We start from the raw sequence: 27849 nt of genomic DNA on the forward strand, positions 1-27849 counted from the left end.
TAAACCAGAGAAGTCTCATGAAAGCGTTCTACACTCTTTTGTGATAAACCAGAGAAGTCTCATGAAAGCGTTCTACACTCTTGTGTGATAAACCAGAGAAGTCTCATGAAAGCATTCTACACTCTTGTGTGATAAACCAGAGAAGTCTCATGAAAGCGTTCTCCACTCTTGTATTCGTCTGCATTGATAGTAAATGTCCATTTTTCAGTCATTCACTTGATATAATGACCACAAACAAATATTTGCAGTTGAATATCAGTAGGAGTTACACAATATCTCTAAACTAAAAGCTAACAATTTAAAGATTAAAACAAAAAAAATAAGACCACGCAAAGAAATTAGCTTTTGAACTTTTTATCCAACTCCAAAGGCAGTGGGATATAGAATTTGCGTTGTCCATCGGTAACTCTGCCCGTTCGTCACAAAATTCATTTTTGGCAAAGAATATTGATTCAACTTATTTGCTTGTTTCCTATTAATCTTGTTAAAATTTATTAACTTTGCAAGCAAGATATGCATATGGGTTACATACAAAGAAAATTACATACGGAATATTACGCTAGTCAATTGTTCCATGTGATTGTATTAGTCGAGTGGCTTGTGTGATGACATATCTCACGAGAGGCACAGCCTCAAGTGTGATACATAATAGCCCAAGCCATGAGACTGATACAAACACATGGAACAATTGACTTGGGTAATATTCTTTTTATTATATACAACTTTGAATATTTTAAGTTAAAAACAAATGAATTTAAGCGTTCATAATTAACCAAGAATGCTCTTATAATTTTCTGCATTCAAAGTGACGTCATTAAAAGTAGTCTGGCAAGTATGGTAATACGGAATTGGAAAACTAGCGAGTAGCATAATGCAGGAATTACTTCTGTGCAGTTGTATTTAACAGATTTATACAACTTGTATTTTTGGGGAGCATTAAGCAGGTATATAATGATATTCTATCTATAGAGCCTGGTTATGGGACAACTGGGCTTAATGCATGTGCATAAGGTGTCAAAAGATAAGCCTGTGCAGTGTGCGTAGGCTAATCAGTGTCAACACTTTCAGCAATAATTTTTTGTTCCAAGGAATTCTATTCTAAACAAAAATCAAGTTCAGGGGGAAAGTGTTGTACCTGATAGGCCTGCGCAGACTGCACAGGCTATTCTTAGACAACACTTTATGCACATGCATTTAGCCAAGTTATCTCAAAACAACGCACAACAGAAAGACCAGCCAGTTACATGTATACCACGTGTTCTGTTTTCTAGTTGAATGATGAACTCCCTAGTGCGCTCAGCCGACATTGCCTTGAGGCCCGTCACTTTCTCGTCACGACGGCATGTCTCTGTTACCATAGCTACCAGCAACAAGACTTCCTGAAGGACTTGACGCTGAAACAATATTTTAAAGAGATTAACCTTTTTCCACTCAGAATCAAAGTGAACATGGCTTTATGTAACCAGTTAAAAAAAAAACAGCCTTCAAGAAATGTGTAGTCTGTTCAGGTTTTATGCGGTTTGCTGTTCATCAATATTTTAGGGTTAAAAAGTTTTTTTTTCGGACGGACGGACTGACATACTGACGGACAGTTCAACTGCTATATGCCACCCTACCGGGAGCATAAAAATGAGTACTTGAATATTTTAGTATTTTTTCCCATCCCTATTTTGTGGTGATTAAATTCTCATAAGAATTTTGTCAAAACTAAATCTTTTGATTATCCAATCTGTTGAAGATCTAATAAAAAGTGATGGTGAGCTGAAACGTTGTTGAACAGGTTTCCCCACTTAGGAGTTTTAAAAAATATTAAATTTCAATTTTGATTTAAAGCTGATAAAAAACTGTTTGACAAAGAAAGACAACTGTTAAAACAGCTAATTTGTATATAAACATACAAATATACATAGTCGCTCACCTAAGATTCAAAGGAACTGACCTGTTCTGTGCAGCCCAAGATGTCATTAGAACGAAATGTTCTTACCAAATTTCAATGTTTTTGAACAGACCAGAACCATTTTCATACACATCCAAGATATCATTTAAACAAATATTCTGACAAAGTTGCATTAAGATTCATGAAGAGATTTAAAGAACAAGGGCTGTTTGTAAAACATGCATGCCCCCCATATGGGCTGTCCGTTGTAGTGGCAGCCATTGTGTGAATACGATTTTTGTCACTGTGACCTTGACCTTTGACCTAGTGACCTGAAAATCAATAGGGGTCATCTGCAGGTCATGATCAATGTACCTATGAAGTGTCATGATCCTAGGCAAAAGCGTTCTTGAGTTATCATCCGAAAATCATTTTTCTATTTTGAGTCACCATGACCTTGACCTTTGACCTTGTGACCTCAAAATCAATAGGGGTCATCTGCAAGTCATGATCAATCTACCTATGAAGTTTCATGATCCTAGGCGTATGCGTTCTTGAGTTATCATCCGAAAACCATTTAACTATTTCGTGTCACCGTGACCTTGACCTTTGACCTAGTGACCTCAAAATCAATAGGGGTCATCTGCGAGTCATGATCAATCTACCCATGAAGTTTCATGATCCTAGGCGTATGCGTTCTTGAGTTATCATCCTGAAACCATTTTACTATTTCGGGTCACCGTGACCTTGACCTTTGACCTAGTGACCTCAAAATCAATAGGGGTCATCTGCGAGTCATGATCAATCTACCCATGAAGTTTCATGATCCTAGGCGTATGCGTTCTTGAGTTATCATCCTGAAACCATTTTACTATTTCGGGTCACCGTGACCTTGACCTTTGACCTAGTGACCTCAAAATCAATAGGGGTCATCTGCAAGTCATGATCAATCTACCCATGAAGTTTCATGATCCTAGGTGTATGCGTTCTTGAGTTATCATTCAAAAACCATTTTACTATTTCTGGACACCGTGACCTTGACCTTTGACCTAGTGACCTCAAAATCAATAGGGGTCATCTGCGAGTCATGATCAATGTACCTATGAAGTTTCATGATCCTAGGCCCAAGCGTTCTAGAGTTATCGTCTGACAACCACCTGGTGGACGGACTGACAGACCGACCGACAGACCGACCGACATGAGCAAAGCAATATACCCCCTCTTCTTCGAAGGGGGGCATAAAAATGCCCCGCCCCCTGGTGATTTTTCAAGCAACTGGAACCATTTTCGAACTTAACAAGATATTATTGGTACAAATCTTGTGACAAAATTTCATGATGATGGGACAATAAATGTGGTCTCTAGAGTGTTAATAAGGTTTTACTAAAGCAATATATAGCCATATTAGGAAAAATGCCCCGCCCCCTGGTGGCCATGTTTTTGATGCAACCGAAACCATTTTCGAACTCATACAAGATATCATTGGGACAAATATTCTGCCCAAGTTTCATGAAGATTGGATAATAAATGTGGCCTCTAGAGTGTTCACAAGGTTTTACTATAGCCTTATAAGGAAAAATGCCCCGACCCCAGGTGGACATATTTTTAAACCAACCGGCATCATTTTTGGACTTGTCCAAGATATTGGGATGAATATTCTTATCAAGTTTCATGAAGATCGGACAATAAATGTGGCCTCTAGAGTGTTCACAAGATTTCACTATAGCCATATATAGCCAAATGAGAAAATGCCCGCCCCTTGGCAGCCATGTTTTTCAAGCAAACGTAACCATTTTCAAACTCATCCAAGATATCATTGAGACCAATCTTCTGACCAAATTTCATGAAGATTGGACAATAAATGTGGCCTCTAGAGTGTTAACAAGATTTTACTATAGCCATATAAGGAAAAATGCCCTGCCCCTTAGCAGCCATGTTTTTCAAGCAAACGTAACCTTTTTCGAACTCATCCAAGATATTATTGAGACCAATCTTCTGACCAAATTTCATGAAGATTGGACAATAAATGTGGCCTCTAGAGTGTTAACAAGGCAAATGTTGACGCCGCATAACGCACGACGGACGATGCACGACGGACAAAAGGCGATCACAAAGGCTCACCATGAGCACATTGTGCTCAGGTGAGCTAAAAACAGCCATATCTAGAAATTCAGTTGATCCTCAAACATATCAATAAAATGATGAGCCCAATCATTTTCATCAAGTTTTCCAAAGGATAAATACTGCTGGACTAATTTCTGAAGGCAATAGGGCAAATTGTAAAACTTAGTCATGACAATAGCAGACAAACAACACCATGAAGTAAAGAGCAGTATAGGCAGAAAAAATGTTGGTTTAATTGAGTGGAAATGGCTTATTTTGATGTCCAATATCAAATATTTCAAGGACCAAAACACCAAATTTCAGCAGTAATTTATATGATAAGCAAGTGTGATCAAGAAAAAAAAAGTTTCACTTAAGCAGGATTTTGGTATTTTTCAATATTAGGGAGCCAAGGCACAAACCCTTCAGAAAAAATCTCTTCTATTCAATGTCTCTATGAGTATAATATTCCGTGTTTTTTTTTGCTTAATTGGAAAAAAAGCGCGAACAAACCTCTAATTGTGAAAATTCGCTTCATGAAATCTTCAGATTAGGAATTATGGACCTTCTTAAATTGCTCGGAATCAATTGCACAAACCAATTAAAATACAGTGGTCACCTGTTGACAAGGGTCACTTTGGCTATTTTCCTTGACTGACGGCTGTTCTCAATTTTTAGCGTAGATGGATGGTTATATTGGTTTGGCTATGACCAAAGTGATTACAATCTTATGGAATGGGTGCCATAAGAGAATGATCAAATAAAATTATTCATAATTGATTTAAACAATCGTTAAGCGTAGTTTTGGATACAGCTTCAAGCGCTTTGCATTTAACATCTCAGATAACTTTTGAGCAGGGCTCATATGATTATGTTTACTACAATTACAACATTAAAATAAGTGAGATAATACAATCATCCTGGAAAAATTATGTCTGAAGATATTTCTATATGTAATCCCTGAAATAATTTAGAATGCAATATCAGGGTTTTTTCCTTTGAGGACAAACTACAAAATTCCCTATTGCCATTAGAACAAGAGCTGTCACCATAGGATGAGTTATGCCCCCTATAAACGCTTGAAAGAAGTTATGAGCTTTTTTCGAAACCTAAACGCAGATTTTGAAACCTAAACGCGGACCCTAAGTTCAAGGTCACAAGGGTAAAAATTTGTGTGTGTATGGAAAGGCCTTTTTCATAGACACATGCATGCCAAATATGAAATTGCTATCTGAAGCGACATAGAAGTCATGAGCATTTTTCGAAACCTAAATGCAAAGTGTGACAGACAGACGGACAGATGGACGGTCTTATCACTATATGCACTCCTTTGGGGGCATAAAAATTTCCCAAAGGTTGGACAATTGGGTCAATTTCATTCCAAAAGTGCATAATCTACAATCTATAAAATTAGCACTTAAACTAAACATTTCAAGCCCAAAGGCATAGAAACAAATATTTAAATTATTTGGTGCAATTAAAACCCAGCAAATTAAGAAGGCCCATAATTCCAAATTTGAAGATTTTACTAGACGCTATAACATTAGAACAAAAAGGCAACAACAATTGGTGTTTTTACTTTTTGCAACTCGAAACGACTGACTCGTGACCGTTGTTCTCAGATCAAAAATGACTTTCGGAGTGATATATATTGACCGTCAAGTGTAATACAGAGTTTTTTTGTCGTGGGGAATCCAGACTGAACATGGTCTGCATTTGAACATTATTCTCAGTTGACCTCTAGGTCAGTTTTGACTGTAAATGATAAACATAAGTATTATTTCCGAAAAATACCAGTTGTGGAAACAATGCTAAGGGTTCACAAAAACTCACTTGTAACAATATAAAGTGATTGAAAGAAATAAGCTGAAAGAAAATTAAATGACATACATGGATAGAGTGGCAGGGGTGTTAAAGAACTGCCATGTTTTAATATCCCCCTTACCAGGCAGATCCTCTCTGATGCAGTGTGACAGGTGCCCAGAACTTCCAAGATTTCCTGAACAAAGTCAAACAGTTCCCGACATAGCGAATTGAAAGTCACGAACGACGTTGGCCAAAATATTTTAAACAGCATGTGCTTTGGTGGTTGGTCATTGAGACTGGATGGTCTGGAATGGAAAGCATTAGATGAGTAACAATAAGAGGCCGAGTAAAGTGACATCTCAGTGTTTTGTTTTGTTCCAATTTGGGTCCAGTAGGGAGACCCATTCCCATTGATTTTTTTTCTCCTCAAATGGGACCTTAAAATTCCTAATTTAAATAAAAACAAGAGGGCCTGAAAGGCCCAAAGTCGCTCACCTGAGATAACAAGATATTATTAGGACAAATCTTCTGACCAAGTTTCACGAAGATCGGAAAATAAATGTGGCCACTAGAGTGTTAACAAAGTTTTACTATAGCCATATAAGGAAAAAATGCCCCGCCCCCTGGCAGCCATGTTTTTTCAAACACACGGCATCATTTTTGAACTTGTCCAAGATATTATCGGGATGAATCTTCTGACCAAGTTTCATGAAGATCGGACAATAAATGTGGCATCTAGAGTGTTAACAAGATTTTACTATAGCCATAAAAGGAAAAATGCCCCGCCCCTTGGAAGCCATTTTTTTCAAGCAAACATAATTATTTTAGAACTCATCTAAGATATCATTGAGACCAATCTTCTGACCAAATTTCATGAAGATTGGACACTAAATGTGGCCTCTAGAGTGTTAATTAGGTTTTACTATAGCCATATATAGCCATATAAGGAAAAATGCCCCGCCCCTGGTGGCCATGTTTTTAAAGCAACCAAAACCAATTTCGAACTCATTCAACATATCATTTGGACAAATCTTCTGACCAAGTTTCATGATGATCGGAAAATAAATGTGACCTCTAGAGTGTTAACAAGGTTTTACTAAAGCCATATAAGGAAAATAGCCCCGCCCCCGTGGTGGCCATGTTTTTAAACCAACCGGCATCATTTTTTAACTCATCCAAGTTTCATGAAGATTGGACTATAAATGTGGCCTCTATAGTGTTAACAAGATTTTACTATAGCCTTATATAGCCATATAAGGAAAAATGCCCCGCCCCTTGGCAGCCATGTTTTTCATGCAAACGTAACCATTTTCGAACTCATCCAAGATATCATTAAGACAAATCTTAAGACCATATTTCATCAAGATTGGACAATAAATGTGGCCTCTAGAGGGTTAACAAGGTTTTACTATAGCCATATAAGGAAAAATGCCCCGCCCTCTGGCGGCATTGTTTTTCAACCAACCCGCATCATTTTCAAACTCATCCAAGATGTTATTGGGATGAATCTTCTGACCAAGTTTCATTAAGATTGGAAAATAAATGTGGCCTCTAGAGTGTTAACAAGATTTTACTACAGCCATATATAGCCATATTAGGAAAAATGCCCCGCCCGATGGCAGCCATGTTTTTCAAGCAAAGGTTAACATTTTTTGAACTTATCCAAGATATCAGTGGGACAAATCTTCTGAGCATGTTTCATGAAGATCGGAAAATAAATGTGGCCTCTAGAGTGTTAATAGGATTTTACTATAGCCATATTAGGAAAAATGCCCCGTCCCTTGGCGGCCATGTTTTTTTAACCAACTGGCAACATTTTCGAACTCGTCCAAGATATTATTGAGATGAATCTTCTGACCAAGTTTTATGAAGATCAGACAATAAATGTGGCCTCTAGAGTGTTAACAAGATTTTACTATAGACATATACTGGAATAAAGCCCCGCCCCTTGGAAGCCATGTTTTTCAAGCAAACATTACCATTTTCGAACTCACCCAAGATATCATTGAAACCAATCTTCTGACCAAATTTCATGAAGATTGGACACTAAATGTGGCCTCTAGAGAGTTAACAAGGCAAATGTTGACGCCGCTCAACGCACAACGGGCAAAAAGCGATCACAAAAGTTCACCATGAGCAAGTTGTGCTCAGGTGAGCTAAAAAAAATAAACAAAAACTTCTTTTTTTTCCATCTCAAATCCAGCTAAAATAGTTGAACCTTAGTAAATATAATATTAAAATCATTTGTATTCTCTTTTTCAACATAATTACTTATAATAAAAAAAATCAACAGAACTAATTTCCCAATTTAAGTCAAAACGACATGATTTTTCCCAATGGACCCGGCCTCATTCCCAAATTGTGAAAAGAACCACTGCATCTAAGTAAATGAGCCTCAGTCTGGGAGAACTGGGCTTGAAGAGTGTGTCGCCGTGGCGAGGTGGATATGGTGTCCGCCTAGCAATAGGGAGGTCACAGGTTCGATCCTCACTGTGGGAGTGTATGTTTGATCTCCCCTATAGACACCAAGTACTGGTTCTTGTCCCAGGAAATGAACTCAAGAGCGTTTCAAATAAGCCTTAAGCTTTCTATGCAATTGAGTGAAAATAAAAAGGTTTAAACAAAAAGAATGCGTGTAAAGTACAATCCCACAGAAGCCTGCGCAGTCCTCATATGCTTATCAGGGACGACACTTTATGAGTAGACTGGAGTTCTTTTAAAAGGGACCTTTCATAAAAAAAATCCCCAAAAACAGAAAGTGTTGTACCCTAGTTAGCCTGTGCAAATTGCACATAAATATCTTAATTGTGAGCATCATAACAAATGTTTAAAGTTTTATTGTGCTTAACTTAATATACCAGTGATATCGAAAAATGACTGCAAATTTTAGAATTAACCATATTGTATAATATGAAACACGGCAGAAATAAATATTTTAAATTGATCCAAAAATTGTAAACAAATGGCTTGCCTATAAAACAAACCCTTCCTTAACCGCTCAGAAGCATGTGAAAATGCCCATTTGCGAACAGCATCAAACAAGAAAAGCCTGCGAGTAACTCTTATGCTGTTTGCTCCCCGTCAATACCTCAGGGTTGGAAATGAAGCCTATGAAACTTTAATCTAGTGAGAAAGGTCCTCTATTGAATTTGATTTTCTTAGGGACTTAATTGCATCAAAGTATGTATCTGATAAGCAAAGGGTTCAACTCACGTGAAATGGTCGACGTTAGTCTTCAGCAGTTTGGTGAGGAATCGCAGCAGTCCGACATTCTTCCTCCGAAACAATTCGTCTCCTAAGAGGCTTCCACTACAAAACATCATCAAAAGAGTCAAAACTTGGCAAGACGAGCTAGGCAAACAGTTCTTCAAATTAATTCAGCCTTGTCATAGGAAAACTGGGCATAATGCATGTGTGTAAAGTGCCCTCCCAGATAAGATATGTTTACTTCAGCTATAGGCAAATTAGTTATAGCATGGATACGTCAGACATTAATTGTTCAATACTATAAATAAGATTCTTCATTCATAGCATGCAAAAATCTTATCTGAGGAAAAAAGGAGAAGAAAGGCATGTTATTCAAGACAGGTCATTCAAGCATACCACCTGGTAGCCGATATACTAAATAGAGACTGATCTATTACTTAACTGCATTCTTGTCGGCTGGTTGGATGTAGACATATGATATACAGTCCAATCTTGTACTTGCGACCACTTGAATTAAGCATCCTTTGTCTTATGCGACCACTTTGAATCCCGCCCGAGCGTTTTTACTACATTTTCATATTGTATTAAGCGACTTTTGTCTTACGCGACCAGCGACCGCTGATTTTAGTTATTTTTGATGTCCAAGTCTTGAATTAAGCGACCACTTTGCGGTAAAAGTGGTAAATCTGTTGACCATTCAGGTACAAATCAGTGTTAATTGTTTATCTAAGCCGATAAGATGATCGATTACATCTTTGTTTTGATTTCACACCAGCCATTTTCCTTTGTCTCGATGACCGCTTCTGACCGGTGATAATGCTGACTGCGTATCAACTTGTGGTGTTGAATAATACAGTGATGTATTGCCAACAGTCTACGGAGTTAATTATCTGGGACGTTAAGTGACAAATTTGATCGCCGATTTTATTGCAGAAACAATGCGCCTACGCGTCAAACATTTCACAGTGTACTCGAGAGGTGTAAAAAATAAACTAATAAACTATTAATCTGTAATATGTGTCGAAATCCGTTAATTAAAAAATTGTAGGGGTAATTGTTATTATGCTAATAAGTTTGTGTTAGTAAATTTTCCAATCAGGTCTGTTTATTTAGTTTTCAATCGAGGTGTTTTATTTATTTCCCTATGTACCATAATCGAGAAAGATATATATATAAGCTTAAATGCAGAAATTAAAATGTCAAAACGGAAAGCGTTAACGTTAACGTTAAATGAGAAAATTCGGGTATTGGAAGTGTCGAAGAGTAAAAGTGTATGTAAATTTATCGCGAATGAGTTTGGAGTCAGAAAAAACCATTATTTGCAGTGCAAACCATTTACCTTGTATTTAGAATTAGAGATAACAAATAATTTTTAGTAAAACTTTCTTTTATTCATTTATTTATATTTAGATTCATTTGATTATACAAGCTGACATCATTGTGTCAAAAGGAGATAATCCTGCATCTGGATTTAAAATAATAAAAGGTCCGCATTTATCTCAAATGGCCTTTTTAATTTAGAGACCATTTTATTAAGAGACCACTTTTGGTTACTCCCTTTAGTGGTCTCTTAATACAAGATTTACTGTATGTCCATTCATGTCACTATGGCTACAACTTTAAAAGCAAGTGCTAATATTCTCATCTGGTTAGTTTAATGCAGATATATGATATGTGTCGTTGTGCTCTGACAAAAGCGGGGTCTAATGCACCTGTGTAAAGTGTTGTCCCAAATTAGCCTGTGCAGTCCACACAGGCTAATCAGGGACAACACTTTCAGCTTAAACTGGATTTCTGCTCAGAAGAGACTTTCTTTAAATGAAGAATGTCATAAAAGCCGAAAGTGTCTTCCCTGATTAGCCTGTGCGGACTGCACAAGGTAATCTGGGACGAACTATTTACGTACATGCATTTAACCCCCTTTTCTCAGAGCGCGTCTCATAAACATGTGCTTTGTGAAAATAGACGACAACATTACAAGAATTACCCACCTGATAACATCTCTAATAAAGGCCCACTCATAGCTAACAGGCAGGTTGGATTTCTTGGACTCTTGGTCAACCAGGGCCTCCAGATACAGTCTCTGCATTGCCACTGTGACAGGTGGGTGGAGAGTCAACACGTTGTCTAACACACTGAGGGCCAGGTTAGATTCGAGCTCTGAGTCCGTTTTCTTTGGAAAAAAAAACAAGTGAATGTAGCTTCGCTCGGGGAAAACGGGGCTTAATACACGTGCATAAAGTGCTGTCACAATTTAGACTATGCAGTCTGCACAGGCTAATCAGGGAGGACACTTTCTGCTTTTACCGTATTTATTATTTAAAGGAAGTCGCTTCTAGAGGAAAATAGTTTATGCAGAAAGTGTTGTCCCTGATTGACCTGTGCTGACTTTACTTAACGCACATACATTAAGACCCATTTTCCAAGATTGAGGCTAAAATAAATAAGTCTGTTATTTTACAATAAAATAACAAACTTGAGATGAAGAAAAAAACCTGCAACTGTATGTTGTAACTTGTAGTTGAATTATGTTATAGAATTTCTTAGTTTAAAAAGAAAGACTGTATTAAGGCCATTTTAACATGCATTATTATATAAATATATTAATTGGAAGGCATGGGCTTGTCTTCACTGTTTGAGATTTACAAAAAGGTTAACCTTTCATTGAGTTAATATTAAATATTGTGCATGTTCAAATGTGTATGAAGACTAGGTCTGACTCACCATAAATCCGCTCCTTGAAAATTCCGACTTTAAGACAACAACAAAATTAATGTTCCCCTTAAGTTGTACTAAAATAAACTCTTAATTACACACATTTCATACTCCTATAACAAACTTCAACACATAAATATGTTGAATTGATATCCAACGCCATAACTAAAAAGTTTGTGAGAGACTAAAGTACGGACCAACTGAGAGACGGGCGGACAATGCCAACACTATATCCCTCTGCTTTTGGCAGTGGATAATAACCACAAGAAAACAAGCTACTTACAAACAGCACAACATCCATGACTTGCAACAGTATCTCCGCCTGGGGGTAGTCCTGGTAGGACAGGGCGTTACTCAGCTCTGTCAGTGAACAGTGGTAGAACTCGTCTTCAATGATCATCAGTATAATGTCTGACCAGAGGTTGTGGAATTCTCTTGATTGGTTGCCCTGCTATGAAATGAAGATTGATGAAAAGGTTTACATTTAAAAAATTGATAAAGAAGTTTTAATTCCAAAGATTGAAGAAGAAGTTTAATTCAAAAGATTGATGAAGAAGTTTTAATTCGAAAGATTGACGAACAAGTTTAAAATCCAAAGTTTGATGAAGAAGTTTAAATTCAAAGGATTGAAGAAGAAGTTAAAATTCATAAGAATGATAAAGAACTTTACATTTCAAAGATTGATGAATAATTTTTATATTAGAACAAGAGATGTGTTCGTCAGAAACACAATGCCCCCTATTGCACCGCTTTGAAATAAAATTTCAATACATCATTTGGCAGGTTTAGAAATTATCTCCCTTTTATAGCTTATTACTTCTCTTGGATTGTATTTTTGACATTTGACCTTGAAGGATGACCTTGACCTTATTAAGAAAAAAAATATATCCTTAAAAAAAAAAAATTACTTCCCTTGTGAAATTGATCTGTACCTGCCAAATGATATAAAATAGAAATGATCTCCCTTTAAAGCTTGTTACTTTCCTTGGACTTTGTTTTTGGAGCTTTGACCTTGAAGGATGACCTTGACCTTTCACCACTCAAAATGTGAAGCTTCATGAGATACACATGCATGCCAAGTATCAATCTTCAATATTGCAAAAGTTATGGCAAATGTTAAAGTTTTCGGACGGACGGACGGACAGACAGTTCAAATGCTATATGCCACCCTACCGTTCGCATAAAAATTAATGGAAGCAATTTTAATTTGGCTCAACTTTAAGTGCCAGTATAATCGAAACAAGAAGGCCATTATGATGGCCTATATTTTAATGGACACATATTAATGAAGACTTAAATTGAAAGAAGGTGCAAACTTAGTATGAGAACAATTTGATAGACCTGCACAAGAAATAATTGAATGAAACATTTACAGCCTGGACCAGCTGTTTCACGGCGAAATTTGACCTCTGACCTCTCAGTCTGACCCTGATCTCTGAGGTTGGGAGACAGATGTTACACCAGAAGTACAATATCCCCATGTTGTTAAGTGACCGTAAAACAGAATGATGAATGACAAAGTTACAGTCCAAATTTAATGGCCTATTTGATCTTTGAGGTAGCAAAAGAAGTGCAACAAGCAAAGTTAAGGCCAAAAAAGGAATGTTCAAGCTGTTTTATGGCCAACCTGGAAATTCGACCGTTAAGTGTCAGTGCTCCAGCTAGGATTTAAAAAGGGCAGGGGAGGGGGGCTTTTTTGTCCTGTTGCATGTTGATTTATATGTTATTAATAATTGCTAGAATATATTATTCCCATTATTATTGAACCATTTAAATATAATGTGTACAATGAGAAATTAATTAATTACTTGTAATGTAATAAGAGATTGATGAATTATATGTTTAAAAAAAAAAAAAAAGGCAAATTTAGGCCTAGCTGGAGCACTGAAGTGTGACCTTAACCTTTGAGGAAGAGAGAAGGTTGTAAAACATTTAATGCAATTACCTTATGATTGTCTTTTAAAGTAAATTATCTTAAAATAGGATAATGAATTGCAAAGTTACAGTCCAAACAAGCCGTTTTATGGCCCAATTTGATCTTTGAACTTAATTACCCTTGCAGTCAAAGCCTCAAAGGGGAGTAACTGAGTCAATCCTATATTCATATATATAAGAGATGTATGACATGTTACATAGGCTTTCATTATTGAAGGGTATTAACACGGTTTTTTACAGATTTAGTTTAATCCTATTAATTTTGGCTCGATTGCATAGAAAGACCAGGGCTTATTTGAAATGCTATCAAGACTGTTTCTTGGGACTAGAACTAGACTAACAGATTTGACCAGGAGACCAAGGTTTTAAATACACATGACCCAGATTTGAACTCAGGTTTGAGGCATAAGAATGGCCTCTAGAATGGAAAAAAAGGTTTTTCTAAGGAACCACCTGGTGACCTTGTTTCTGGACGTATATGACCCACATTCAAACTCAGCCAAGATATTGTCCACAGTAATAAACATTTTGACCAAGTTTCATCCAGATGGAGTAAAAAATGTGGCCTACTGTGAAACCATTATTAATCGTCAGGCATTAATTTTTGTGTATATCGTCAGTCGACCGATTGATGAATACAAGATTCTCACAAACAATTATGTCCCATATTTGAACAAATTAAGACTGAATTACCAAAGACATAAGGCACTAAAATCTAACGTAATCCACGCATACATACTCTGTCTATTTCGTAATCAAGATTAATCCGGTTTTGACGCAAAAAGGTGTAGATTATACAGTGTACTAAACTGATACGTAACATTGCTTTTAATCGCGAGTGCAGTACAGCTGTATCGACTGCGTTGACTTTGTTTTGGTAGAATAGTAATGATTAGCGCTAATTGTTAACAACTTTATTACCCATTGTGTGTATTGTGTTTTTCAGTGTTGTTGCGGATTATACAGCCTCCACGCAGCGGATCCAGATCAACGACAATAAACAAAATTAAAAGATGATGATGTGTGATCAACACCTGACTTGTATACATTATCCGCATTGATTACAAATAAATAAAGAACACATTGATTTGTGTTTGGTTGTTTGCGTTGAACTACAATACAGGTGTAAAAATAGCTTGTGCTTCGTTTATGGGCTATCAATCTTTTTAATCATTGACAGTTTTGACAAGTTTAACGATACATGTTTCAATTCATTGTTACTTGTAGCAACAAAAACGTAACAGGTACAGAGAAATTAGCAATCATGACGACTAGTTCCATCCAAACGTAGGGTAATTGTTTAGAGAAATTCACTTTTATTTTTGCACGATTTTCAGGAAATCCCCGGAAAGCACGTTTTTCGAATGACTGAGTATGACGCAATAAAACATTGCTTTGTATTCTATAGCATTCAATCTCATTTAAACTCACTCGTCCATTGGTTGTTATAATTAAATCTGAACTGTGCTCTATAATACCGCTGTCCCATAATGCATTGTTAATTTAACACTTCTGAAAATTATTGTACTTAAAAAATTAAATATTTACGATGCAAAATTCTTGAAACTTTATTGAAAACTGACCAAATAGTTTGATAACACTAATTTGAACCAATAATCTTCGTACCTGCTCTAATTTGCGCCGATAAACGTAAGATCGTTATTAGATAGGCCATGGTTATAAATGAATAAGACCAATTGGCATCTGGCTTCACAGTTTCAAGCACTCATTAACGGTTATTTGGTACCACTAATCCGCTAATCATAATAATGATACACTAATGGGAGCAAATAACTGATCACCTGATAACAAAAGACTAGTATATTGACATGTGACTCTCAATTGTCCTCCCTCTTTCCCCACTACGATTTATCGCAACCGCGATATATTTGGACATGTTTTACAAACAAATCGGATATTGACTGAAGTATTTTTTATTTTTTTCAAAGTCAGGAATTGGCAAATTTAAGTGCTGACAAAAATGTCATTTTTATAAAAATGACAAAATTTCGTGCTGGCGAAAATAAATGGTTTCACAGTATTAGTGGTTAATTTTTTGTTTCTGGTTTTGACCTGGTGACCTAGTTTATTAACACAAATGACACAGATTCAAACCCTGCCAATTTATTGACCAGATAAAAATTATAACCAAGTTTTATAAAGATTGGGTGAAAAATTAGGCCTTTAGAGTGTTATCCAGCTCAGAATTACGCGGCACCACACCAGACATAGCATGATCATAATAGCACACCTTGAGCTCACAAGAACGTAAAAGAGGCCGACTTAACAGTTTCAACATGTCAATTTTTAATACCCGATAGCACAGCTCGTACTATTGAGCCACCAGCTGATACCAAAACATTGTTCACTGCTGGAAACATTTGTGAAACTTTCATTTACATGTTTTGGATTTTTATTGAATTATCCATTATACATGTATTTCAGAGGAATTAAAACAAGAGCTGTCAGAGGACAGCGCTCTCGACTATTCGAGTGCTTGACAGTATAACATAAGCCATCAAGGGAAAATTGTTCATATTCAATAAGGTCAAGGTAATATAGTAATATTCTAAGTGGAACAGGACCATAATTGAAACATATTGATCCCTTATGTTTTAAAGACGTTGTACTTTATGGACGATTCTGAGTTCAGGTATATTTTCCACAATCTATTGAACATTTGTAAAGACATAAAATAGTGATAGCTTGGGTGGGATGGTTGGACGGTCCTTCAAACATAAAATAAATAAATATTTGTGTTTTTTTAACCATGTTTCAAAGAAAAAAAATCTTTTTGGTTGGGGGTATAATGTGGGTGTGTGATCATTTAATAGACGATCTTACAAAAATAAAAATAAAAGGAAAAAATAATATTTTTATGTGTTTTTTTTTGGGGGGGGGGGGATTTTGGGATGGGGCTTGGGGGATGGTTTGGGTAGAGTCCCTTGTGGTATGTCAGGTAAGTGTTGTTTTGTCAAAGTATGAATCAAATATGATCATAAATAAAGAAGTTATGGCAATTAAATTAAAATTTATTTATTTGACCTTGAGTCAAGGTCATTCAAAGATAAAGGTAAAATTCAACTTGCCAGGTATAGTACCCTCATGATAGTAAGAAAGTATTTGAAGTTTGAAAGCAATAGCCTTGATACTTTAGGAATAAAGTGAACCTAACACAAAACACAAAACCTAACCAAATTTTCAATTTTCTAAGTATAAAAAGGGAACATAATTCTTACAAAATGCTTGATAGATTGGGGCCATGTTGGTAAAGAAGTATGCAAAAAATAAAAGCAATATGACAAGGTACATAGAAAATATTTGAGGTGGTATGCAAACTTCAACATAGATTTATCAATAGTATGCATATTCTAAATGGAAAAAAGGCCATAATTCTTACAAAATGCTTGTTACAGTTGTCTGCTCTTGTTTATAGATTGGGGTCATGTTGGTAAAGAAGTATGCAAAATATGAAAGCAATATGTCAAGGGACATTGAAAATATTTGAGGTGGTACGCAAACTTTAACATAGATTTATCAATAATATGCATATTCTAAGTGGAAAAAGGGCCATAATTCTTACAAAATGCTTGTTACATTTGTCTGCTCTTGTTTATATATTAAGGTCATGTTGGTAAAGAAGTATGCAAAATATAAAAGCAATATGTCAAGGGACATAAAAAATATTTGAGGTGGTACGCAAACTTTAACATTCCAATGCTCACGGGAAGGGGAACGCCGACGCCGGGTTGAGTAGGATAGCTCCACTATATATATTTCATACATAATAGTCGAGCTTAAAAAAGTAATTATGATTTTGGTATCTTAGCATAAAGCTTGATAAGAACAATAATGGAGTTGGCTTCAAATCAAATTATTTTTGTCCCCATTTGCAAAATTCTACAATCTAAATTCCAAATGTGACTATTTTTTAAATTCACGCACAATTGTTTAATTATCATACAAAGCCATAAATCAGACATACCTGTGTGTGTTTAGATAGTTTTTCATATGATCCCATGGATTTCCTACGAGGGGTAAAATCTGGTCTGTCAGAATCTGTAACAGTAGACACAAAGTGTCTCTTCCTTAATTGTCTATGGGTCATGTTATTTGACTGCTGTGGTTGTTCTAACAATGTGTCATCACTGCTAATGGACTTTCCATCAGGCAGACCAAACTCACTCTGTAAACTGTCAGAACAGGGCAGTGAATAGTTTTCACTAATTACAATCGACCGACATTTCAGCAAGAATGGGTACTGTTCGAGCCTCTGATAATACGGTTTTATTGCATTCGTCTGTACTTTTTGAAATCACGCTGATTTCTTCGCCAATATTTAGAGATGAATTCACTAAGGTTTCAGAGGAAAAGTCTTCAGCAATGACAGAGGCATTATCCCTTTCATCCCTGAACGTGTTAGAAAATTCTGACTTGACTGCATCACAAGACATCCAAAATTCCTCCATTTTCTTTTCGACCGGTTTGAAAAAGTTGGTGATAGGTACTCCAGTTGAATTCTTACCTGAAATAAACATTTTATACATAATAAAAAATAATCATCTTCATAATTGGACCTTGCTCTGGGAAACCCCTTGCGCAGTCCACACAGGCTAATCGGGAAAACCCTTAATTTTAATCACAACTATTACTATCTTCATTCTTACAAACACCATAGGCAGCTGTTACAAAAAGTTCACAGTGCTCCAGCTAGGATTTGAAAAGGGCAGCAGGGCTTTTCACCCTTATATAATTGAAAATAAGGTCTTTTTTTCCCAAAATTGATAGAGGAATTTCCCAAATTGCAAAAATATTTTTTTTATTTTTTTTTTTACTTAGACATATTGGGCATCTCCCAAATTGAAAGCAATGAGCTCTAATATGATTAAGAATGCACCACAATGTGTCTTTAATACATCTGCACAATGAAAATGACCCCGTTTCAAAAACGTTTTAAAACACGGCCTTCCAAAAATGAGCAGTAATCGCGCATGAAATTCCCAATTTGAAAGGCTAGGTCCTCTTCCCAATTTCCTGATGAAAAGTCCTGGGCAGGGGGGGCTATTTTGTCAAATGGGCACTTTCAACGCGCAGTATTTTGTCAAAAGGGCACTTTCGAGAGCGCTGGCGTATTGGAATGCTCCCTGTTGCATATTACTTTTAATGTTATAAATAATTGTTGGAATATATTATTATCCCCACGTTTTTCGGAGAAAAAGTGGGGATATTGTGGTGATGTGCGTCTGTCTGTCCGTCCTGGCCACCTGCTCCTCCTACACTATTAGCACTAGAACCTTGAAACTTACATACATGGTAGCTATGAGCATATGTGCGACGGTGGCAGTGACAGAATTTTGATCTGACCTCTGGGTCAAAAGTTATAGGGGTTGGGGCGGGGCCGGGTCAGAGATTTTCACTCATTTTTTTATGTTATTTTACATTAACTTCTTCATTTCTGCACCAATTTACTTCATATCGATACTGAGCCTCTCTTATGACAATACGGTCAATCTCTACTATGCATGGCCCCATTACCAACCCCGGGGCGCCCCGGCCACATAGGCCACGCCCACCCAAAATTGCCTTTTACTATAATTTCTTCATTTCTACACCGATTCACTTCAAATTGATACTGAACCTCTCTTATGACAATACCGTCAATCTCATCTATGCATGGCCCCATTACCAACCCTGGGGCGCCCCGCCCACATAGGCCATGCCCACATAGGCCACGCCTACCCAAAATTGCCTTTTACTATAATTTCTTCATTTCTACACCGATTCACTTCAAATTGATACTGAACCTCTTTTATGACAATACAGTCAATCTCAACTATGCATGGCCCCATTACCAACCCTGAGGTGCCCCGGCCACATAGGCCATGCCCACCCAAAATTGCCTTTTACTATAATTTCTTCATTTCTACACCGATTTACTTCAAATTGATACTGAACATCTCTTATGACAATGCGGTCAATCTCAACTATGAATGTCCCCATTACCAACCCTGGGGCTCCCCGCCCATAATAGGCCACACCCACTCAAAATTGTCTTTATCCCCACGCTTTTTGAAAAGCGTGGGGATATTGTGGTTATCTCCGCCGTCCGTCCGTCTGTCCTGGCCACTCTCTCCTCCTACACTATTAGCACTAGAACCTTGAAACTTACACACATGGTAGCTTTGAGCATATGAGCCACCCTGCACTATTTGAAATTTTGATCTGACCCCTGGGTCAAGTTATGGGGGTTGGGGTGGGGCCGGGTCAGAGATTTTTACTCATTTTTTAAGGTTATTTTACTATAATTTCTTCATTTCTACACCAATTGTCTTCAAATTGATACTGAACCTCTCTTATGTTAATACAGTCAATCTCAACTATGCATGGCCCCATTACCAACCCTGGGGCCCCCCGCCCACATAGGCCACGCCCACCCAAAATTGCCTTTAACTATAATTTCCTTATTTCTACACTGATTCACTTCAAATTGATACTGAACCTCTCTTATAACAATACAGTCAATCTCAACTATGCATGGCCCCATTACCAACCCTGGGGCGCCCCGTCCACATAGGCCACGCCCACCCAAAATTGCCTTTTACTATAATTTCTTCATTTCTACACCGATTCACTTCTAATTGATACTGAACTTCTCTTATGACAATACGGTCAATCTCAACGATGCATGGCCCCATTACCAACCCTGGGGTGCCCCTGGGTCAAACATGCGGCATGGGGATACGCGTCGGCCTCTGCCGTGCCATTTCTAGTTCCCATTATTGTAAAAACCATGCAAATAAAATGTCTACAATGAGGTATAAATTAATTACAATGTAATAAAAGATTAAAAAATAATCATATGTCTTTTTGTTTTATAAATAAAAGGGCAGGGTGGGCCTCAGAAAGGCACAGCGGGGCCCCTTCCATTTAGGCCTAACTGCAGCACTGTTCAGTTGTGTAACTTGAACATAATTATTGGAATGAGGTTTGTATCAATCTAATCAATCTACTTTTGCATATTACAATAATAGCTATAAATAACAATATCACAATCAGTGTCAAATCATCATAAACTTCATTTGAATTTTGTTACATGCTTTTTGTTGTTGATAGGGAACTATCAATGTTTTCAAATAGGCAATTCACTGTTTCAAATAGTGAAATTAACAACCTTTTATGGATCCTGAATACAATAAGCAAAATGAACTGGCAATGATGCAAAACTCAATATTGATGAAACAATACTATTGCCAAGCAATATATGTGTCAGAAGTTTTTTTATATTTTTTTATATATATTTGTTGCCATAGCAACCAGAATTTTTGACGTAGGAAGAAAATTAAATGACGTGCATAATGTCCATATTGCCATCTATCCATGTTTCAAGTTTCATGAAAAAATATGAAGAACTTTTAAAGTTTTTGCAGGATCAAGACAAGTGTGCAGGATCCACCATTTTCAGTAGTATTTCTAGTCTATATGTTGCCATAGCAACCAGAATTCTTGACGTACCAACAAAATGAAATGATGTGCATAATCTTCATATTGCCACGTGTCCATGTTTCAAGTTTCATGAAAAAATATGAAGAACTTTCAAAAGTTATCGCAGGATCCAGAAAAGTGTGACAGACTGATGGACAGACGGACACACAGAGGGGACAATTAAGTCATTAATTAGGCATCAATATTCCCACTAAATTCTGAAGCTTAAACCTTTAAACATAGATGCAAATGATGGAGGAGCAAAAACTTTTTTCTTATCTCTGGTGCATAACAATTTATAACCTAGCTACAAAAGACCATCAATTATCCTCTATATCAACAACAGGAACAATTCATTGGGCTGCATAAATGACCCCAAAAAATGCAATGATAGAAATCTGCGCATTTGCTTAAAGTGTCGACCCAGATTAATCTGCACAGTCCATACAGCCTGATCAGGGACAACACTTTCGGCATGAACTGGATTTCAGTTCAGAAAAGACCTCTTTCAAAAACAATTCCATAAAGATGGACAATGTGGTCCCTGATAAGCCCTCCGGACTGAACAGCTAATCTGGGACAATTTTATATGCACATGAATTAAGCCCATTTTTCGCAGAGTGCAGCTCAAATATAATTCAGAATATAATTTGTATCATTTAGCATAAAAATATATTTAAATCTAAACCTCCGTATCATGCTAATAAACAAGAAACCATCGGAGACGGGTGATGCTCCCCAAAGGTTTTTTTGTCACAATATTGCACTTTATATTCAGATAAAAGGAAACGTCTCGAGGGCACAGTAGTTGGGGGGGCAAGAATTTTTTTATAGAAAATTTCAAAGGGCCATAACTCTGTGAAAAATCATCCGACCAGAACCCGCTGATAATATGCACATCTCCTCTTGGTAGTGAAGCTTCCCATAAAGTTTCATTGAATTCCGTTCATAAGTTTCTGAGACAAAAATTGTGCACGGACGGACAGACAGACACACACATGGACAGACGAAGCGGCGACTATATGCTCCCCCCAAAATACATTTTTGGGGAGCATAATAACTAAATAACTAACTATTGATTAAAACCTGCTTTCATTTTTTGGCACCAACAGGTAAATCATATAGAAAACATACCTTTAGACAGTGTGTCAGATTCAAACCAGGTAAATCAGAGAGAAAACATACCTTTAGACAGTGTCTGATGCCTGTTTGTTTCCGTGATTGACTTCTGTTTTTTTGCTGAATCCTTGGACAGGCCTTGAGTAACTTTCAGCAGAGAAGTTTCCATTTTACTCTGATTTTGCTTGCCTTGGTTATTGCTGTCTTCAAAACATACTCCACTATCACTCGTAGCCAGTTTATTAATATCTGGTTTGCTTAAACTGTCTACTTCTGTCTTGTTTTTACCAACACTGTTTTCTTCTGTCCTGTTTTTATCAACACTGTTTTCTTCTGTCTTGTTTTCACCAAAACTGTTTTCTTCTGTCTTGTTTTTACCAACAATGTTTTCTTCTGTCTTGTTTTTACCAAAACTGTTTTCTTCTTTCTTGTTTTTACCAATGCTGTTTACTTCTGTACTTCTATTAACCACTAAATAATCATTTGCTGACATAATGCAAGCATTTCTGCCTTCATGCATTTCATCTATCTTTCCAGCACTAACCTTTTCATCACTGATTTTTATATTTTTATCAGTGTCTTTACCAACTGTGCAGTTATTGGATGTTTTAGAGACATGTACATTACAATTTGTGTCACTGCCCTGACCTGTTTCAGACGCACTATGAACAAGATGTTTCTTTGGGCTTTTCTCAATCAATTCATTCAGTTTTATGATTGCTGATTGGTCGATTATACAGTCATAAGATTCCTCTGAGACATTTACTCTACTATGACCTGTTTTGGATTCTATAGCTACAGAATGTTTCTTTGGACTTTTATCAATCAGTTCCTTCAGTTTAATGATCGCTGATTTATTGATTTGTAATGGTGATCGTTTTGGTGTCTGCGAACTTGAAGGCGACTCTTTTTCCCTATTTATAATCTCTTCTGTTTCGTCTGTAGCTGTACTAATATCCTTAGATCTTCCTAAAAGGTTCATTTCAATTTCATGTTTGTCTTTTCCACTGTTGTGTACCTCTCCTTTATTGTCCTGTTTTTCTTGTTCAATGTCTTGTTTCTTGACTGACTCTAGTTTAAAATTCTCTTTTATAACACGGTTAGGATATTCATTATCAGAACATTCTGTAAGTTGTTTTGAGATTTCAAATATGTTACAAACGTTACCTCCAGCATGGTCTTCACACTGATTTGGCACATGAGTTTTTGGTGTTTGAGATTCCTCTACAACATTCTTATGGTACAAACTACACTCTGTCCTTGTGTTTCTAGAAATCCTCACCAGTTCAGATACATTCAAATCACCACAGGTACCTGTACTTTCAACATTTTTAAAAGCTTTGAAGTGGCCAACAGAAGTTTCTAATTCAATGACACTGCTTGTACCATTCACTGTTTGTTGAACACTTTCTGTTGGTTTAGACTGTAAATTGACATTGTCATCAAATGAATGCCTATCAAAACTATTTTCAATTAAACCTACATGATGATCACTTACACTACTGCCTGGTATATCCATATCATCTATTTTGTCTGTGAAATTCTGCTTTGAAATATCAGAAAATTTTCTTTCCCTTTGCATAGAATTGTTATTTTTAATCAAGCTTTTTCCTTTCTTTCCAACAACAGAAGTTTCTTCAAAATCTGGAAAATAGGATTTTACTTCAACTTTTTCTTCAACTGTTTCTGAACTCTGACGGAGTGGAGATCTTTCTTTTTCTAGTAGATTTTTAGATTTGTTTTCAGTGACATTCAGAGATTCTTCAGGACCATCAACAGCTGTAGTTTGTGCTTTGTAAAACGAGTCTCTCGATGCTACTGATATTTGGCGATCAGAATAACTCAGTTCTCCTTCATTTGCTAGTTCCCTTTTAACATCTTGCAGAGACCCCGATAGGTGATGTGATACCTGTAGTTAAAGCAAAGAAAACAACATATACTAGATTGCAAATGTCATGAGATAAATATATACGAGCCTCACTCAGTGAACAGAGGGCTTAATGCATGTGCCTTAAGTGTCGGCCCATATAAGCTTGTGCACTCTGCATTCACTCAGTGAACAGAGGGCTTAATGCATGTGCCTTAAGTGTTGGCCCATATTAGCTTGTGCACTCTGCATTCACTCAGTGAACAGAGGGCTTAATGCATGTGCCTTAAGTGTCGGCCCATATAAGCTTGTGCACTCTGCATTCACTCAGTGAACAGAGGGCTTAATGCATGTGCCTTAAGTGTCCGCCCATATTAGCTTGTGCACTCTGCATTCACTCAGTGAACAGAGGGCTTAATGCATGTGCCTTAAGTGTCGGCCCATATTAGCTTGTGCACTCTGCATTCACTCAGTGAACAGAGGGCTTAATGCATGTGCCTTAAGTGTCGGCCCATATTAGCTTGTGCACTCTGCATTCACTCAGTGAACAGAGGGCTTAATGCATGTGCCTTAAGTGTTGGCCCATATTAGCTTGTGCACTCTGCATTCACTCAGTGAACAGAGGGCTTAATGCATGTGCTTTAAGTGTCGGCCCATATTAGCTTGTGCACTCTGCATTCACTCAGTGAACAGAGGGCTTAATGCATGTGCCTTAAGTGTCGGCCCATATAAGCTCGTGCACTCTGCATTCACTCAGTGAACAGAGGGCTTAATGCATGTGCCTTAAGTGTCGGCCCATATAAGCTTGTGCACTCTGCATTCACTCAGTGAACAGAGGGCTTAATGCATGTGCCTTAAGTGTTGGCCCATATTAGCTTGTGCACTCTGCAATTACTCAGTGAACAGAGAGCTTAATGCATGTGACTTAAGTGTCGGCCCATATTAGCTTGTGCACTCTGCATTCACTCAGTGAACAGACGGCTTAATGCATGTGCCTTAAGTGTCGGCCCATATAAGCTTGTGCACTCTGCATTCACTCAGTGAACAGAGGGCTTAATGCATGTGCCTTAAATGTCGGCCCATATTAGCTTGTGCACTCTGCATTCACTCAGTGAACAGAGGGCTTAATGCATGTGCCTTAAGTGTCGGCCCATTATAGCTTGTGCACTCTTCATTCACTCAGTGAACAGAGGGCTTAATGCATGTGCCTTTAGTGTCGGCCCATATTAGCTTGTGCACTCTGCATTCACTCAGTGAACAGAGGGCTTAATGCATGTGCCTTAAGTGTCGGCCCATATTAGCTTGTGCACTCTGCATTCACTCAGTGAACAGAGGGCTTAATGCATGTGCCTTAAGTGTCGGCCCATATTAGCTTGTGCACTCTGCATTCACTCAGTGAACAGAGGGCTTAATGCATGTGCCTTAAGTATCGGCCCATATCAGCTTGTGCACTCTGCATTCACTCAGTGAACAGAGGGCTTAATGCATGTGCCTTAAGTGTCGGCCTATATTAGCTTGTGCACTCTGCATTCACTCAGTGAACAGAGGGCTTAATGCATGTGCCTTAAGTGTCGGCCCATATTAGCTTGTGCACTCTGCATTCACTCAGTGAACAGAGGGCTTAATGCATGTGCCTTAAGTGTCGGCCTATATAAGCTTGTGCACTCTGCATTCACTCAGTGAACAGAGGGCTTAATGCATGTGCCTTAAGTGTTGGCCCATATTAGCTTGTGCACTCTACATTCACTCAGTGAACAGAGGGCTTAATGCATGTGCCTTAAGTTTCGGCCCATATTAGCGTGTGCACTCTGCATTCACTCAGTGAACAGAGGGCTTAATGCATGTGCCTTAAGTGTTGGCCCATATTAGCTTGTGCACTCTACATTCACTCAGTGAACAGAGGGCTTAATGCATGTGCCTTAAGTTTCTGTCCATATTAGCGTGTGCACTCTGCATTCACTCAGTGAACAGAGGGCTTAATGCATGTGCCTTAAGTGACAGCCCATATTAGCTTGTGCACTCTGCATTCACTCAGTGAACAGAGGGCTTAATGCATGTGCCTTAAGTGTCGGCCCATATTAGCTTGTGCACTCTGCATTCACTCAGTGAACAGAGGGCTTAATGCATGTGCCTTAAGTGTCGGCCCATATAAGCTTGTGCACTCTGCATTCACTCAGTGAACAGAGGGCTTAATGCATGTGCCTTAAGTGTTGGCCCATATTAGCTTGTGCACTCTGCATTCACTCAGTGAACAGAGGGCTTAATGCATGTGCCTTAAGTGTCGGCCCATATAAGCTTGTGCACTCTGCATTCACTCAGTGAACAGAGGGCTTAATGCATGTGCCTTAAGTGTCCGCCCATATTAGCTTGTGCACTCTGCATTCACTCAGTGAACAGAGGGCTTAATGCATGTGCCTTAAGTGTCGGCCCATATTAGCTTGTGCACTCTGCATTCACTCAGTGAACAGAGGGCTTAATGCATGTGCCTTAAGTGTCGGCCCATATTAGCTTGTGCACTCTGCATTCACTCAGTGAACAGAGGGCTTAATGCATGTGCCTTAAGTGTTGGCCCATATTAGCTTGTGCACTCTGCATTCACTCAGTGAACAGAGGGCTTAATGCATGTGCTTTAAGTGTCGGCCCATATTAGCTTGTGCACTCTGCATTCACTCAGTGAACAGAGGGCTTAATGCATGTGCCTTAAGTGTCGGCCCATATAAGCTCGTGCACTCTGCATTCACTCAGTGAACAGAGGGCTTAATGCATGTGCCTTAAGTGTCGGCCCATATAAGCTTGTGCACTCTGCATTCACTCAGTGAACAGAGGGCTTAATGCATGTGCCTTAAGTGTTGGCCCATATTAGCTTGTGCACTCTGCAATTACTCAGTGAACAGAGGGCTTAATGCATGTGCCTTAAGTGTCGGCCCATATTAGCTTGTGCACTCTGCATTCACTCAGTGAACAGACGGGCTTAATGCATGTGCCTTAAGTGTCGGCCCATATAAGCTTGTGCACTCTGCATTCACTCAGTGAACAGAGGGCTTAATGCATGTGCCTTAAATGTCGGCCCATATTAGCTTGTGCACTCTGCATTCACTCAGTGAACAGAGGGCTTAATGCATGTGCCTTAAGTGTCGGCCCATATAGCTTGTGCACTCTTCATTCACTCAGTGAACAGAGGGCTTAATGCATGTGCCTTTAGTGTCGGCCCATATTAGCTTGTGCACTCTGCATTCACTCAGTGAACAGAGGGCTTAATGCATGTGCCTTAAGTGTCGGCCCATATTAGCTTGTGCACTCTGCATTCACTCAGTGAACAGAGGGCTTAATGCATGTGCCTTAAGTGTCGGCCCATATTAGCTTGTGCACTCTGCATTCACTCAGTGAACAGAGGGCTTAATGCATGTGCCTTAAGTATCGGCCCATATCAGCTTGTGCACTCTGCATTCACTCAGTGAACAGAGGGCTTAATGCATGTGCCTTAAGTGTCGGCCCTATATTAGCTTGTGCACTCTGCATTCACTCAGTGAACAGAGGGCTTAATGCATGTGCCTTAAGTGTCGGCCCATATTAGCTTGTGCACTCTGCATTCACTCAGTGAACAGAGGGCTTAATGCATGTGCCTTAAGTGTCGGCCCTATATAAGCTTGTGCACTCTGCATTCACTCAGTGAACAGAGGGCTTAATGCATGTGCCTTAAGTGTCGGCCCATATTAGCTTGTGCACTCTGCATTCACTC

General features: G+C 38.0%; 1 protein-coding gene across 1 annotated transcript in view; it reads right to left on the bottom strand.

The window, feature by feature from the left end:
* LOC127872235 (uncharacterized) overlaps positions 1–27849 on the bottom strand; it is a 64898-nt gene that overhangs the window by 16267 nt on the left and 20782 nt on the right. Inside the window, exons 7-14 of the mRNA XM_052415566.1 lie at positions 23907–24152; positions 23262–23429; positions 17628–17915; positions 11991–12158; positions 10984–11165; positions 8999–9094; positions 5925–6090; positions 1253–1394 (exon numbers count right to left, since the gene is read on the bottom strand). Of these exons, the coding sequence (XP_052271526.1) occupies positions 1253–1394; positions 5925–6090; positions 8999–9094; positions 10984–11165; positions 11991–12158; positions 17628–17915; positions 23262–23429; positions 23907–24152 (1456 nt within the window). The remainder of the gene's footprint in view (positions 1–1252; positions 1395–5924; positions 6091–8998; positions 9095–10983; positions 11166–11990; positions 12159–17627; positions 17916–23261; positions 23430–23906; positions 24153–27849) is intronic.

Source organism: Dreissena polymorpha, chromosome 3 (genome assembly GCF_020536995.1).
Source record: "Dreissena polymorpha isolate Duluth1 chromosome 3, UMN_Dpol_1.0, whole genome shotgun sequence".
Classification (NCBI taxonomy): domain Eukaryota; kingdom Metazoa; phylum Mollusca; class Bivalvia; order Myida; family Dreissenidae; genus Dreissena; species Dreissena polymorpha.